General features: G+C 42.4%; 1 protein-coding gene across 1 annotated transcript in view; it reads left to right on the top strand.

Moving 5' to 3' along the window:
- ULK2 (unc-51 like autophagy activating kinase 2) overlaps nucleotides 1-17,533 on the top strand; it is a 116,157-nt gene that overhangs the window by 10,030 nt on the left and 88,594 nt on the right. Inside the window, exons 4-5 of the mRNA XM_081110789.1 lie at nucleotides 16,410-16,442; nucleotides 16,736-16,772. Coding sequence (XP_080966915.1) covers nucleotides 16,410-16,442; nucleotides 16,736-16,772 — 70 coding nt within the window. The remainder of the gene's footprint in view (nucleotides 1-16,409; nucleotides 16,443-16,735; nucleotides 16,773-17,533) is intronic.

Below are 17,533 nucleotides of genomic sequence, written 5' to 3'. Positions count from 1 at the left end.
CTTCTAGTTGAAGAATTTCCCCTCAGCCAGGCTTCCTGTGGTTCTGGGCGATGTCCGTTCTGCCTTTTAGTTGTATTTGTGAAGTGGTTGTTTGAGGCAGCTAACTCCGGTGTTTACCTATGCCGCCATCTTGGTTTTCCAGAAAGATATTTTAAATGAAGGGAAGACATTCAGAAGCTATAAAGGTAGGGACATATAAAAATTTAAAAACCATATTTTATGGCAAATAATAACACGAATCTCAAACATGTTGAGAAAAGGAAGTCAGCTATATACAGCTACTGTATGACTATTTTTGTGAGTTTCAAGAAAATACAAAACTCAGCTAGGGTGACAGAAATCAGGGAAAGCAAAATATAGGTTGCCTCTTGGTAGCTGAAATTAAGGCAAAGAGGCATGAGGAAACTTCCTTTTTTTAAAATATGTTTTTATTGATTTTAGGGAGAGGGGGAGAGAGAGAAACATTGATGGGCTGCCTCTTGCACAGTTCCTACTGGAGTCTGAAACCTGGGCATGAGCCCTGACTGGGAATCGAACCTATGACCTTTTGGTGCATGGGATTACACTCAAACGACTGAGCCACACTGGCCAGGGTGGAACTCTTTGGGGTGATGGAAATGTTATCTATTTTGATTGAAAGGGTAGTTATACATGGTTGTATACATTTGTTACAACTCATTGTACACTTGAATCTGTGTGTTTAGCATATGTAAATTACACCATAATAAAATGCAATTGGCAGATAATAGTTTGAGGAAATACTGTTGTGTGTTGTTAACACAACAGGTAGGCTAATATCTAAAATATACAAATTCTCTCTCAAATTGATAAGGAAAAGGTTACCTGAAGAGAAAGTAAGCAAAGTATATAAGTTATTGGTTATTATAAGGGATAAAAATGACTAATAAATATATGAAATAATATTCATGAACAAGTAGGGAATTGTAAATTAAAGTAACAGTGAGATGTCACTTCCTACCCTTCAATTAGCAAAATTAAAAAGTGCAATAATTCTTAGTGGTGGAATTAGGAAGGAGGTGTAAAATATTCTCATATATCACTTGTGGAAATGTGAATTATTAGAATATTAGTGACCCGGTGCACATTGAAAGGAAATTAATTAGAAGGTGGCTGGAGGGGAGGGACTGGGCGAGATGGGCTGGACATGCCCTGGAGCCAACCTCCCATGGTCTCTCCCCGGCCAGCAGCACCTGGGGTGGTGCCATGGCTCAGAGGGCGTCTGCGAAGTAAGTGGGGTCCCTCTGGCAGGTGGGGTCCCTCAGCCTGGCCTGCGGGGATTGGACTGAAACCAGCTTGCCAACATCCCCCGAGGGGTCTCAGATATATGAGAGGGCACTCTGCAAAGTTGCTGTCATACAGGGTGTGGAACGCAAATGCAAGTGTGCAGTAAACCAGATTCGGAGCCCCTTTGGGGATGTTGGAAAGCCCGTTTCGGCCCCATCCCCGCAGGCCAGGCCAAGGGACCCTACCAGTGCACGAATCTGTGCACCAGGCCTCTAGTATGCATGTAAGATCTTTGGTTAATCTCTTCCCGCCCTCCCCCCACCCCCCTTCCCTCTGAGATTCATCAGTCTGTTCCACGTTTCCATGCCTGTGGTTTCCACTCCTGCACTGAGCGTCTGCCCCCTGGTGTCAGTGCGCATCATAACTACTGGCTGATTGGCCAGTTGCTGCTTAGGCTTTTATTTTTACTTATTTTTAATTTTTTATTTATTTTTATTTTTTATTTTTTATATATTTTTTATTTCAGAGGGGAAAGGAGAAAGAGAGAGAGAGAGAGAGAGAGAGAGAGAGAGAGAGAGAAACATCAATGATGAGACAGAATCATTGATTGGCTGCCTCCTGCACGCCCCCTACTGGGGATCAAACCCACAACCTGGGCATGTGCCTTTGACCAGAATCGAACCAGGGACCCTTCAGTTCTCAGGCCGACACTCTATCCACTGAGCCAAACAGGCTAGGACCGCTTAGGCTTTTATATTATACTAGAGGCCCGATGCACAAAATTCATGCAAGAGTAGGCCTTCCTTCCCCCGGCTGCTGGCACCGGCTTCCCTATGGCACCCGGGACCCGGCTTCCCTCGCAGCCCTGGCTTCATCCAGAAGGTCGTCCAGTCTAATTAGCATATTACGCTTTTATTATTATAGATAGGTTGTTGGAATGCTGTCTGGTGATGTTTTGCTTCCATATCCTGAAGAATATTCTCCACATGGAAATTAGAGTAATCCTGGTGATGCAAGTCAGGGCCTGCTATCTCTGCGCAGGCCTGCAGTGCTCCCATGTCTCTGAGTAGAGGCCAACCCTGCTCTCTCCAACTCCATCTTCTCTGCACCTCACTGCTCCTGCTCCATCCACACCGGCCTCCTCATGGCTCCTGAAGCTTTCTATACTGGCCCATTGCTCTTTTTTCCTTTTGCCTAGACCTTCCTCCTCCAGAGAGATCTATATGCAGATACATTCCCACCCTTTTTTAGGTTTTTACTCTAATGCTGTTTTCTATGAAGCTTTCTTAAGCCACCCTAAATAAGATGGCAGTCCCTCCCTCACCCTATTTACCCTTGCTTCCATACTTATTTTCCAAAGCACTTACCACTCTCTAGCATACTGTAAATACGTGTTTCTTTTTTTTTTATTTTTATTTTTATTTATTGCTTAAAGTATTACAAAGGGTATTACATATGTGTCACGTGTTTCTTTTGATGTAGTCTCTCTTCTAAACCTACCCTCTTAGGATGTAAGCTTAACTCTGGGCATTTAACTCTTGTTGGCTTACTGCTGTGTCCTCAGTGCCTAGTTTAGTGTCTTGTATATAGTAGGTAGGTAAAAATATTGGAATGAAGACCTATACCTGTTACCATTAGAGATAAGCTTTTACTAAGCAACCTGGATTCCTGGCATCTATCTTATAGCCATAAGAGCCTGAGAATTGGGCTGTATGCCCAAGAGTCAATGTAGCATTCCTTAAAATGGCTAACACTGGAAACAAGTGAGTGACCCTAAGTGAGGGAGCAGCTCAGTAAATGGTGAAATAGTCACACTGTGAAATACTGTGCAGTGCTTAAGGAGCTGTCTGTATACAGTTGACTTGGAGGGATTTCTGTAGTGTAGTATGGAGTGAGGAAAGCAAGATTCAGACATTTATTTATGATCGCTTTTTCAAAATAAAATGTGTGTGTGTGTTTAACTTAAGATTGTATGAGCAGAAAAAAGGTATGTAAGGATACATACCAGATGTAAACTGGCTGCTTAGAGAGGTGAAGATAAGCAAAAAGGTGGAAATGGATTATATTAAAATTAAAACCCCCCAGCAAGTACATGCTTCCTTTGTGGGGCTGGGGGTGTGTGTCTATAAATAGATGCATGGGTGCATGCTCTCTAACATGTTAATGGGGCTTCTTTCAGATGGTGAGATAAATGTGATTTTTAAAGCTAGCTTCTTTCAAATTTTATGTATCTTAAGATTTTGCAATAAGCACTTAAAAAATTTTTTTGGTTATTCCTCACCTGAGGGTATTTTTCCCATTGCTTTTTAGAGAGAGTGAAGAGAGGGTGCAGGGAGGGGGACAGGGGGAGGGTTGCGGAGGAGAAAGAGAGAGAAATATCAATGTGAGAGAGACACATGAGACACATCAATTGTTTGCCTCCCGAACATGCCCCAACCAGGGCCAGGGATTGAACCTGCAACCCAGGCACATGCCCTTGACCAAGAATCAAACCTGTGACCCCTTGGTGTGCGGCCTGACAATCTAATCACTGAGTACATTGGCCAGAGCAAGCACGTTTTTTTTTATAGTCAAGAAAAAAAAAAGCAGTTTTTCTTTTCTTGGGTGTGGGGCGTATCCACTTTGCTTTCTTTCTGTAAACATTGGGTAATTTTCTGATTACAAATCAGTATTCCAGGTACTTTTATGCTAGTATGGGAGCACATATATGTCTGAGTATTAGACTTAACTATGTGGTTGAGAGGAGTATTCTCTATTATAAAGTAACTGGCATACGAGTTTATTAAAGTATATAAAACACTGGATACTCTGGAGAATTGGCAAGAATGGATTTAGGGTGGGTGATGGTACAGTGGAAATGGAGAGGCCTGGAGAGGTTGGGGAGATGTTTAGAAGCTAGGGTTTTTAGGACTCTGGTACTTGGGCTGTGGGAGGTTAGGAAGAAAGAGGGAATCAGAGTTGGTAACTCTTTGTTGTATGTATTAAAATGTTTTCCCCAGTTTCTCTCTCTCTTTTTGGTCTTTTTTTAGCCTCTTTTTGGTATATAGAAGTTCTTAATATAGCTCAACATACCTGTCTGTTCTTTAATGATCTCTAGGGTTCATATCATGTTAAGGACTTATCTACCTTGAGATTGTAAAAATGACCCCCTCTGTTTTCTTGTAGTACTTATGGTTTCAGTTTTTTTTCACATTTACATCTTTGATCCCTGGAATGTATTTATATGCAAAAGAGTGATATGGTGATTCACTTATTTTCCAGAAAGTTATCCCAAACTTTTACCTGTTTTGTTGTTGTTGTTAATCCTTACCTGAGGATGTATTTCCATTGATTTTTAGAGAGAGTGGGAGGGTGGGGGAGAGAGAGAGAGAGGGAGAGAAACGTGGATGTGAGAGAGACACATCCATTGGTTGCCTCCTGAACGGGACCCAACCCGGGCCTTGGATTGAGCCTGCAACTGAGGTACATGCCCTTGACTGGAATTGAACCTGGGACCCTTCAGTCCGAGGGCCAACGCTCTAACTACTGAGAAACTGTTTTTGTGTTTTTTTTAAAATATATTTTATTGATTTTTTACAGAGAGGAAGGGAGAGGGATAGAGAGTTAGAAACATCGATGAGAGAGAAACATCAATCAGCTGCCTCCTGCACACTCCCTACTGGGGATGTGCCCGCAACCAAGGTACATGCCCTTGACCGGAATCGAAGCTGGGACCCTTGAGTCCGCAGGCCGACGCTCTATCCACTGAGCCAAACCGTTTAGGGCCTGAGAAACTGTTTTTGACTGTAACTGTGGAAGAGGCTGATGTCTTCTGTTTGACTGTTAAAAAGGTAGGACTTCAGACATTTGAAGAATTATGGGCAAATCAGGTTCGGAGTAGGTGGGTACTTCATTATCAACTTACAAATTCATTTGAGGTCAGTGATGGTCGAATGAGGTGTGTTTTTTTTCCAGCACCACCCACCAGTTAACCTAATTCTGACACTATCTAACCAGAGATAGCATCGGATCACACAAGTTCAAGGCTCAGTACCACAGACTGCCCCTCCACCCCTTTAGACACTAATGGCCAAGTTTAGGTTGTTGCCAGAGCTTCTGAGGAACCTCTCCTTGGGTTCAGTTAATTTGGTAGAGTAGCTTACAGAACTCAAAGAAACATGTTATTTACCAGATCATCAGTTTATTATAAAAACTCGTTTCTCGAACATCTCCCATCTCAAACAATTTGATTCTCGACCAAGTTGTTCACAGAAAAAATGTCTCAGTTGTCGAATGAAACTTAGGTTTTTCTACCTGACAACCCTTTCAAGCTGATACCTCAGCATGACAAAAAGCGTCTCTCAGGCAACAAACAGGAGGGAATGCTTTTTTTGCTGGCAAAATCAACTATTCACACAATTTTAAAGCAGAAAGAGGCCATCTAGAGTGCTAATGTTGCTAAGAGTATGAAAGAAACAATGATTACAGACAATTAAAGAAGTAGAAAAACTGTTGTCGATTGGGATAAACGAAAAGCAGTGAGCCAGAGGCACTTTCAGGCAGTGCTATATGAACCAGCACAGATGCTGCATGATGACCTGAAAGACATCCCTGGACCGAGTGCTAAAGTGATTTGTTTAAGGCTAGTAGGGGTGGTTCGATAAATTTAAGGGGTGTTTGTTTATAGATTAAACTACATTAGGCATGTACTGTATATAAGAAAGGTTAAAACGGAATCATTTGGGTGTCTGGAATAGATTAATTCAATTTACCTGATCTATAAGGAAACAAACTATTTGGTTTTCGAACAAATCGCTTCTCAAACAGCCTTCCAGAATGAATTGAGTTTGAGAACCGAGGTTCCTCTGTATCAGGAACTGCCCGATGGGAGCGATGCATAAACAAGGTATGCTCTCTGGGTAGGCGCTCTCATCGAACCTTCATGTGTTCACTAGCCTGGAAGCTCTAGGAAGCTCTCCTTTGGGTAATTATGGAGTCTGTTATACAGGCACGATTGATTAACTCATTGGCCATTGGTGATTGGACTGAACCTGCAGCCCTATCTGCTCTCTGAAGGTCAGGGAGTGGGACTGAAAGTTCCAAACCTCTAATCACATGGTTGGTCTAGGACAGAGGTCGGCAAACTGAGCCCCCTTGAGTGTGGCTCTTCCACAAAATACCACGTGTGGGTGTGCACGTGCAGTGCGATTGAAACTTCGTGGCCACACTCAAGGGGCCAAAGAGCCGCATGTGGCTCTCGAGCCGCAGTTTGCCGACCACTGGGCTAGGAAGCCAGCCCCCAATCTTTCTGAAAGTCACATCATTATCATAATAAAAGACATCACTTTGGAAATTCTAAAGGTTTTAGGAGCTCTGTGCCAGGAACAGGAACATAGACCAAATATATATCTTATTATAAATCATAACCATAAATGTATTCTGGATATTTTGAAATCTTAGTGTAATTAGTATTATTGAGAGACAGTTTAAGGCAAAGGCTTTTCTACAAACCTATGTTGGTTTGTGTCAGGTCAAGTAAGCTAGAACTGGCTTTCCTTTTTGTTGTTGTTAATCCTCACCTGAGAATATTTTTCCATTGATTTTTAGAGAGAGTGGAAGGAAGGGGGGAGGGGAGGGAGAGAGAGAGAGAGGGAAACATCGATGTGAAACACATCGATGGTTCCCTCCCACATGTGGCCCTGCGGGGATTGAGCCTACAACCCAGGTGTGTGCCCTTGACCAGAATCAAACCCAGGACCCTTTAGTTTGTGGGCCAGCACTCTAACCACTGAGAAAACTGGCTAGGGCCTGGCTTTTTTAAAAAACATTTATTTATTGATTTTGAGAGAAAGAGAGAGAAACATCAGTTTGTTTCTCCAGTTACGTATGATGCATTCATGGGTTGATTCTTGTATGTTGTCCTCACTGGGGATTGAACCTGCAACCTTGATGTCTGGGGATAAGGCTCTAACCAGCTGGCTTTCTCTATTACATTTTGTATCTCTAAGTTTTTTAGAGTATAATCTGAGAGGAAGAGTCCTGGATGGAAATAAGGGAACCTGAGTATAGAGTACTATTCTTATAAAATACTTATTTTTCTTTTTTAACATCACCCCCTAAGTACTAGTATAATGGGAATGATAATCCAATCTTATTTACCCTTAGGATGCTATGAAGCTGTCCAGTACTCGGTAACCTTGAGGGGAGTAAGTTTGAGGTCTGCTGTAATGGTGTTTCATTCCTCTTTTCCTATGAGATAACCTCATAGGAATTCACTGAGGATTAGAGAAGGAATTAGGAAAAGTAGCAGAGAAATGTGCAGTATGGGTCTTCAGAGCCAGGAATTTTTCTTTGAATAGTTCTCTTGCTATTTACTTAATTCTTTCGTTACCTTTTAGTTCCCCACTTCCACATGTTTGAATTCTACTGGAGATAACCATCTACTCGAGCTATCTTACTTTTGAAATTCACTTTATTATTTTTTAAACTAGAAAACTAATAGGCCCTAAGTGGGAAAACAATTCAAGTGGCCAGCAGTATGTAAAGTACCTCTTCTGGTGCCTCTTTTTTCTTTTTTAGAAGAAACCCTGTTGTGTTCCACCCACCCCAGTGCCTCCTTGAGTTAAGAGGCTAAAAGAAGCAATAAAAATGGCTTGTTGCTATGGTTTCTTCTTTGGTTCCTCCCTCTCACCATTCCTCCTTGTTGAAATGGATCTCACCTGCTGGGAGTTTCTGGCTCATGGGGTGTGTGCAGGCCCAGCTTTAGTAGATCCTGTCAGTGTATTGGTTTACACTCCGAAGTGTCAAACACCAGGTGTTCCACATCCTTGCCACACTTGACAATTTTAACCATTCTGGTGAGGTAGCTTATTATGACTTTAATTAGGGTTTTCCTGATGACTGCTGGTTTGAACACCTCTTGTAAGTTTATGAATCATTTAAATATCTTCTTTTTGAAATTCCTATGTAAGTCTCTTGCCTGTTTTCCTATTGGGTTGTCTTTCTGTTACTAATTGTTAGAGTTCTTTATGTATTGTGGATATAAATCCTTTGCCAGATATATCTATAATACTAAAAGCATAATATGCTCATTAGACCAGACGTCCTTCCGGACATCCTTTTGGATGACCTTCGGGACAAAGCCAGGGCTGCCCGGGTCCCAAGTGCCTGCCAGTGGCAGGAGGGAAGCCTGGGTCCTGGGTGCCAGAGGGAAGCCGGTGCTGGCAGCTGGGGGACGGAAGGCCTACTCTTGCACAAATTTCATACATCGGGCCTTTAGTATGTTATAAATGACTTATCCACATTCATGCCTCTTACTGTCTTAATGGTTTATTTTTTAATGACTAGAAATTCTTAAATTTAATATGGTCCGGTGTTTTGTTTCTTTGTTGTTTTATTTTTGTTTTGTTCATCCTCATCCAAGGATATTTCTTCCATTGATTTTTAGAGAGAGTGGAAGGGAGCGGGTGGGGAGAGAGAAAGAGAGGGAGAGAGAAACACCAATGTGAAAGAGACACATAATTGGTTGCCCCGAACAGGGCTGGGGAATCAAACCCGCAATCCAGGTAGATAGATACATGCCCTTGGCTGGGAATCAAACCTGAGACCCTTTTAACCATAAACCACACCAGCCAGGGCTGATGTTTCTTTTCTATTTAATGGCTTTGTGTCATAACTTAAGAAAACTTTGCCTACACCAGGGTCATGAAGATATTCTACCCGCCCCCCCCCCCCCCAGCCGAGTTCTTATTGTTTTATCTTTCACATTTAGTGCTATAAATTACCTGGAAATGATTTTTGTATGTGGCATGAGGTTTAGGGGTCAAGATTCATTTACTCTTACAAATGGGTAGTCAGTTGATCCATTTACTAAACAACATTCCTTTTTCTTCTGTACTGTAATGTCTGTTTTGTCACAAATTAGTGACCACATATGTTTGGGCCTGTTTCTAGACTGTTTTCTGTCCCCTTGCCTTTACCTCACAGTTTTCCTTACTGTAGGTTTTTTTAAAAATAAATTTTTATTCAGATTATTACAGTTGTTCCTCTTTTTTCCCCCCATAGCTCCCCTTCACCCGGTTCCCACCCCACCCCATGCCCTTACCCTCCCCCCCATTGTCCTCGTCCATAGGTGTAAGATTTTTGTCCAATCTCTTCCTGTATCCCCCCACACACCCTTACCCCTCGAGAATTGTCAGTCCACTCCCTATCTATGCCCCTGATTCTATTATATTCACCAGTTTATTCTGTTCTTCAGATTTCTTATTTACTTGATTTTTAGATTCACTTGTCGATAGATATATATTTGTTGTCACTTAGTTGTTTATAATTTTTATCTTTACCTTTTTCTTCCTCTTCTTAGAGAATACCCTTCAGCATTTCATATACTGGTTTGGTGGTGATGAACTCCTTTAGCTTTTTCTTGTCTGTGAAGCTCTTTATCTGACCTTCAATTCTGAATGATAGCTTTGCTGGGTAGAGTAATCTTGGTCGTAGGTTCTTGGTATTCATCACTTTGTATATTTCTTGCCACTCCCTTCTGGCCTGCATAGTTTCTGTTGAGAAATCAGCTGACAATCATATGGGTACTCCCTTGTAGGTAACTAACTGTTTTTCTCTTGCTGCTTTTAAGTTTCTCTCTTTGTCTTTTGCCCTTGGCATTTTAATGATGATGTGTCTTGGTGTGGTCCTCTTTAGATTCCTCTTGTTTGGGGTTGTCTGTGCTTCCTGGACTTGTAAGTCTATTTCTTTCACCAAGTAGGGGAAGTTTTCTGTCAATATTTCTTCAAATAGGTTTCCAATATCTTGCTCTCTCTTCTTCTGGCACCCCCATAATTCAGATGTTGGTACGCTTGAAGTTGTCCCAGAGGCTCCTTACACTATCTTCATATTTTTGGATTCTTTTTTCTTTTTGCTTTTCTGGTTGGGTGTTTTTTGCTTCTTTGCATTTCAAATCTTTGACTTGATTCTTGGGATCCTCTTGTCTGCTGTTGGATCTCTGTATATTATTCTTTATTTCAGTCAGTGTATGCTTAATTTCTGCTTGGTCCGTTTTCATATCCTTGAGGGTCTCACTAAATTTCTCAGAGGTTTCCAGAAGATTCTTTTTTTTTTTTTTCTATTATGATCACCAGATTATTTATTCACTTGATTCTTAGACTCACTTGTTGATAGATGCATGTTTGTTGTTCATAATTTGTATCTTTACCTTTTTCTTCTTCTTCCTTGTCTTAAAGGATACCCTTCAGCATTTCATATAATACTGGTTTGGTGGTGATGAACTCCTTTAGCTTTTCCTTATCTGTGAAGCACTTTATCTGAACTTCGGTTCTAAATGATAGCTTTGCTGGATAAAGTAATCTTGGTTGTAGGTTCCTGGTATTCATTACTTTGAATATTTCTTGCCATTCCCTTCTGGCCTGCAAAGTTTCTGTTGAGAAATCAGCTGACAGTCGTATGGGTATTCCCTTGTAGGTAACTGAGTTTCTTTCTCTTGCTGCTTTTAAGATTCTCTCTTTGTCTTTTGCTCTTGGCATTTTAATGATGATGTGTCTTGGTGTGGTCCTCTTTGGATTCCTTTTGTTTGGGGTTCTCTGCGCTTCCTGGACCTGTAAGTCTATTTCTTTCACCAGGTGGGGGAAGTTTTCTGTCATTATTTCTTCAAATAGGTTTTCAATATCTTGGTCTCTCTCATCTTCTGGCACCCCTATAATTCTGATGTTGGTACGCTTGAAGCTGTCCCAGAGGCTCCTTACACTATCTTCGTATTTTCGGATTCTTCTTTCATTTTGCTTTTCTGGTTGGGTGTTTTTTGCTTCTTCGTATTTCAAATCTTTGCCTTGATTCTTGCGCTCCTCTGGTCTGCTGTTGGGAGTCTGTATAGTATTCGTTATTTCAGTCCGTGTATGCTTAATTTCTAGTTGGTTCTTTATCATAACATCGAGGGTCTCATTAGTTTTCTTGAGGATCTCACTACATTTATTGGCGGCTTCTAGACAGTTCTTAAGAGACCTTAAAAGTGTGGTTCTGAACTCAATATCCTCCATTGACAGTTCTGTCCTGTTTCTTTGTCTCGGCATTTTTTATGCTTTCTTGGTGCACCCCCTAGTGGTCTTTGTGCGCAGTCTTGTTGTAGTTAAGCCTTGATTGTTGTCGGCAATACCGGGGGTGATTTGGCCTCCAGGCTAACTGGCTATGAGAGTCCTCCAGAAGATTCTTGAGTAACCTTATAACTGAGGTTTTGAACTCTATATCCAGTATTTTGCTTTCATCCATTTCATTCATTTGTGACCTGTTTCTTTGTCTCTGTATTTTGGCTGCTTCCTTGTGTTTGTTTCTATGTACTGGGTACCTGCTAAGTTTCCTTGAGTTGATAGAGTGGCCTTGTGTGGTTGGTGTCCTACAGGACCCAGTGGCTCAGCCTCCCCAGTCACCTGAGGTGGACACTCTTGGTGCACCCCTTTGTGGGATGTTTGCCCAGTCTTGTTGTAGTTAACCCTTGATTGCTGTTGGTATTACTGGGTGGAATTGACCTCCAGGCCAATTGGCTGTGGTGACCAGCTGTGTCTACGCTGGAAGATCTGTTGCGCAGGAGACACGCTTATGGGGCAGGACTTGCTTCAGTAGGGCTTTGGTGCTCACTAAGTCTGCCCCTTGAGTGTGTCTCTTATGGATGTGAAGAGTTGTAATCCGTTATCTTCTCCAAGGAGGTGCAAGGTCAGCCACTGTCTGGGGCCGCCCAGCAGGAGCTACAGAGACATCTATAGATTCCTCCTCTTTGTATGGGTTTGGAAGTACCCAGATGAGGCCCAGCTGTGAAGCAAGGCTGCTACTACTGCCAGGTAGTGGGCCTTCTTTTGGAATCTCTGGGGCTCTCTGACCCAGCTGCAGTTTGTTTTAGGCGAAAGGACAGGCCTTTCATATGCAAAAGCCGATGTACACAGCTTGGGTGGGGTTGTAAATTGGGTGGGGCGGGGTCTCTAGGAATCACCAAGGCGGAACAAACAGCAATGGCTTCCCTGAACCAGAGAAGTCCCTGGTTCTCCGCATCCCGCGCACCCGTGCAGGAACAATGATTGCTGCGAGTACTTCTAAGAGTAAGCTGCCCTCACATTCCTGTCCCAATTCCAGACAGTCCAGTTCTCCCCGTATGTGTCTGGGTCCCCCAGAGTCTCGCCTGTAACTGGAATTCAGAGTAAGTGGGAGCTTGTATCTCCCTCCTGGTTTAAAGAACAGCACATCCAGGTGCCAGTACTTTCCGCGCCTCCGCACCTCTTACCAGTCTCAGTGCACTTTCTTCACCTCTCTAGTTGTAGAATTTCCACTCATACAGCTTTCCTGCAGTTCTGGGTGGTAGTTGTTCTGCTGTTTAGTTGTAATTTTGATGTGGTTGTGAGAGGCAGCAAGTATAGATGATTACCTATACCACCATCTTGGTTTCTCTCTGCAGTTTTTTTTTTGGGGGGGGAGGGGGAATATATTATTGATTTTTATAGAGAGGAAGGGAGAGGGATAGAGAGTGAGAAACATCAATGAAAGAGAAACATCGATCAGCTGCCTCCTGCACACACCCTGCTGGGGATGTGCCTGCAACCAAGGTACATGCCCTTGACCGGAATCGAACCTGGGACCCTTCAGTCCTCAGGCTGATGCTCTATCCACTGAGCCAAACCGGTTAGGGCCCTTACTGTAGTTTATAGTAAGCCTTGCTATCTAGTAGTATAAGTCCTCCAACTTTTCTTTTTCTAGATTATATTTAGTTATTCTTTCACATTTTGTAGTTCCACATAAATTTTAGAATAAGCTTGTCAATTTCCACACATGCACAAAACCTTGGATTTTGATTGGGATTACAAGGGGTAGTTTTGTGTGGAAAGGTTGTAAATTATTATTTAATTTCTTTAATGAATATGGGCCTTTTCAAATTTTCTGTTTATTGTCAATTTTAGTAAGTTGTGTTTTTCTTTAAATTGTTTGTTAATGTTTCATCTAAATTTTGGAATACTGGCATAACATTCATAATAGTATCCTAATTTTTTCTTTTTGGAGATTTGGTTTTTAACTTTTTAAGGCATTTGAGTAGTGAAATAATTAAATGAAATTCATGATGTTTAATTTTGTTGATGGCAACATGGAGGGGTAGTTGGGAGCGAAGATTCCCTGATATTAGGAAAGGAGGATAAACGTGTGCAGCTTCGGAAAACCCTCTGTGGTCTGGCTCACAGGTTATACTGGCCCCATTTCTCAGCTTTTCAGACCCAACAAGTCTCTCTTCAAGTTGTTCCCTGGTGCTCCAGTGTCATTTGAACTTAAGTTTGTTTATTGATGACTTGTTGGTTTCATTAAAGATGGACACTTTTTTCATCCTATTTATTGAACTAGAGGCCCGGTGCATGAAATTTGTGCATGGAGGGGGGATCCCCTCAGCCCATCCTGCACCCTCTTCAATCTGGGACCCCTTGGGTGATGTCCGACTGCTGATTTAGGCCCAATCCTGGGTATCGGGCCTAAACCGGCAGTTGGACATCCCTCTCACAATCCTGGACTGCTGGCTCCTAATTGCCTGCCTGCCTGGTTGCCCCTAATTGCCCCCCCTGCTGGCATGGTTGCCCCCAACAGCCCCCTCCCTGCCGGCCTGGTTGCTCCTAACTGCCCCTCTCTGCCAGCTTGGTTGTCCCCAACTGCCCCCCCCACCCCCCGCCGGCCTAGTCGCCCCTCACTGCCCCTCCTGCCAGACTTATCACCCCCAACTGCCCCCCCTGCCGGCCTGGTCGCCCCTCACGGCCCCTCCGCCAGCCTGGTCGCCTCACGCAGCCTGCTGTTCAGTTGTTTGGTCGCCCTCACTAACCCCCCCTGCTGACCTGGTCGCCCCATGCAGCCTGCTGTTCAGTCGTTTGGTCATCCCGCACTAACTCCCCCTGCCGACCTGGTCGCCCCACGCAGCCTGCTGCTTAGTCGTTTGGTCATCCCTCACTAACCCCCCTGCCGGCCTGGTCACCCTGAAGTAGCTGTTGTGAGAAACCAGTTTTTATTTCTAATCTGTGTGAACTGATCTACACTAATAAAAGAGAAAGATACAAATAAACGTCACTCCGCCACACCCAGAAGCCACGCCCACCAGCCGATCAGGAGCGAGTATGCAAATTAACCCAACTAAGATAGTGGTGGCCATGGAGCTGGAGCGAGCAGGAGGCTTGGGTTGCCCCCGGCAATGGAGGAAGCCAAGCTTCCTGCCCCTCAAGGCTACAAAGTTTCAATTATAGAAGATAAATAAGTCCCAGATACCTGCTTCCAGCCTGCCCTGGCTTCTGCTCAAGGAGGCGCTGAAAAAAAAGAAAAAAAGGAGAGGCTGGGAGCTTGGGTTGCTGTGGGGCGTGGCCAGCCTGAAAACGGTCATCAACTCCTCACCCAGGCTGGCCAGGCACCCCAGTGGGACCCCCACCCTGATCCAGGACACCCTTCAGGGCAAACCAGCCGGCTCTCACCCATGCACCAGGCCTCTATCCTATATAATAAAAGGATAATATGCAAATTGATCCTAACAGCAGAATAACTGGGAATCACAGGTCACTGTGACACACACTGACCACCAGGGGCCAGACACTCATTGCAGGAGCTGTCCCCTGGTGGTCAGTGCGCTCCCACAGGGGGAGCTCTGCTCAGCCACAAGTCAGGCTGCCAGCTGCCAGCACAGTGGCGGCGGTGGTGGGACCCTCTCGCCTCAGCAGCGCTAATGATGTCCGACTGCAGCTTAGGCCTGCTCTCCACTGGCAAGTGGACATCCCCCGAGGGCTTCCGGGCTGCCAGAGGGATGTCTGACTTCCAGCTTAGGCCCGATCCCCCTGAGGAGCGGGCCTAAGCCAGCAGGTGGACATCCCCCAAGGGGTCCCAGACTGCAAGAGGGCACAGGCCGGGCTGAGGGCCTCCCCCCCCCCCCACCAAGTGCACAAATTTTTGTGCACCGGGACTCTAGTACTTTTATAAAATCCAATAAAAATGAACTTTGACAATGAAATGTAAAAAGTCCTACAAACGGTCCATAGTTTTTATTATTAGGTTTAACAGGCATAAAATTATTTTGTTAAATTACTTTAAACTGTAAACAATTCTTACTCTTAATTTCTGTATTTCATTGTGAGCCAGTACCACATAATTCACCGTGGACCTCACACTCAGGAATACTGCCCTACACCTGCCTCTTGTTGCCCTATTGCTCCTTTTTCCATAGAATACCTTACTGCCTTTATTTTGTATAGCAGAGGTGGAGCTTTATTGAAGAACAAGTACAGACTCCCATCTGGGGATGGGAAGAATCTCACTGCACAGACTCCCATGTTGGGTGGGGGAAGAGTCCCACAGAACGGACACCCATATGAGGAGGGGGAGAGTCCCACAGAATACCTTACTCTTGAATTTAGGATCTTGGTGAAGCCAAGTGCTACTTGGAAGGGCTGTCTCTTGAGTCACATTTGAACAGTGGCTCAAGTTAAGCCATACGGAAGCGGAAGCCCAATTTAAAATTTAATTAACATTATAAAAATTGTTTTTGAAGAATTAGCTAATCAGTCATTGAATTGCTTAACCAAGCAACAGAACCGGAGCTATATTAATTTGAGAGACTGGGTAAAATTTCTTAAATCAGTTCGTTACCAAGATGTGATGAAATGTTTTCAAGAGAATTCCTAAAAATTCCCAGATAATGGGATTGCCTCCAAATAAACATAAAAACCAGAAAAACAAAAATGAAGTATCCTGGATGATGTATTCCAGAAGCTGTGCATTTAGTGTTGGAGGGAGGATTACCAAGTCATTGTTCCAGACCATGAACCTTCAAAGTAGAAGTGCTTCCCTGAGGACTCTGGTTATGGTTATCGTTATGATAAATTTATCATAACCATAACCATAACTGTGACCAAAAGATGAGTTTTTCTTTTGTTCTTCCCACGACCAGAATTGAATTTCTTGATGACTACATTAGTGTCAGCAAAATTTGATTTGGCTTTGAAGCTGAGATGCTTAAATCACTGTGGTGGGGATTTAAAATTACACTTGCTAGTGGATATTGTGATTTATTTTTATTTGTTTAATAATGAACAAGTATAGTATTTTTGTTAAAGTTACTTTTTAAATTTGTGCTTAATTTTTTTTTCTAATCTAAATGATGTTTTATGTTGTTTACTTTTCAGGAATTACCCAACTCTGTCTTCCTGGTGATGGAGGTAGGTAGTATATAAGTTTCTGCGTAATTTATTTCAATTCCTTTTGATTAATACGCAATTTAAAATTGAGAGTATATAATTATTTGAAATTTTGAATTAATAAAGTTGATTCAGTAATTTAGATTCTATTTATAAGGAAAATAGTCTTAAAATTTTTTGATTCTATACTTATGTTTTTCAGACTAGACTTACATTACATACAAATGAATTTTTAATTAAAATTAACTGGTAGTGGATTGGATTAATCTTGAACTGGTGTCCTTATTTTAATTACTCTTTCTTTTATATATCAGTATTGCAATGGTGGAGACCTGGCAGATTATTTGCAAGGTAATTTTTGTGTGTGTCAGTGTTCAATAAAGATGTACTCTAATCTGTTTAATTCTGAGAGTTACTTCTGAAATACTATCTCTGTTTTCTGCACTTATATGTAGAAATATTCAATAAATATTTGTGTATTTGCTTAACACATTGCGGACGGATCACGAGAATTCTCGCTTCATATTACATAGTGTTTTACAAAGTATCATACTTTAAAAAGATATTAGCTTGTAAGAACATGTAATAAATAACTTCAAAAGGCAATGGGTATTTAATTTTAAAGCGTGCCTTTAACATTTATGTAAAACGTTGTTTTGTACTCGTTCAGTAGAAACTTATCTGGCCAGTGGGTAAAGCTAGCAATAAAACTACTGGTCCACAATGGTTAATTATAGTCACTTTGCTGACTAACTATAGTCTGTTCTCATGCTACACTGTGTATCGCTACTTCATTTATGTATGCCTCCCTTTGCTGTGTTGGAGAGGTGGGTCCCCTTCCCCAGAGAGAAAGAAATCAAATAGATTTTTCTTCTTCAGGGGTTGCCATCAGTGAACCTTGAGCCCCTGGTGTTTCTTTCATAATGAAAATAAAACTGTAATGGGAGAATGAATCCAAGAATATCTTGATTAATGTGAGTGTTTTATGTAAATTAAAAAATGTTATAAGGGATTAAAAGTAACATTGACAATATTTTGTGGCACAGAGATAAGATTTTAGTATTAGATCATTTTTGAAATTCTGTGTCCAAAATGTGTACATATAGGATAAG

This window comes from Myotis nattereri (assembly GCF_964212035.1).
Source record: "Myotis nattereri genome assembly, chromosome: 16".
Taxonomy (NCBI): Eukaryota; Metazoa; Chordata; class Mammalia; order Chiroptera; family Vespertilionidae; genus Myotis; species Myotis nattereri.
This window is presented reverse-complemented; position numbering and strand designations above follow the sequence as displayed.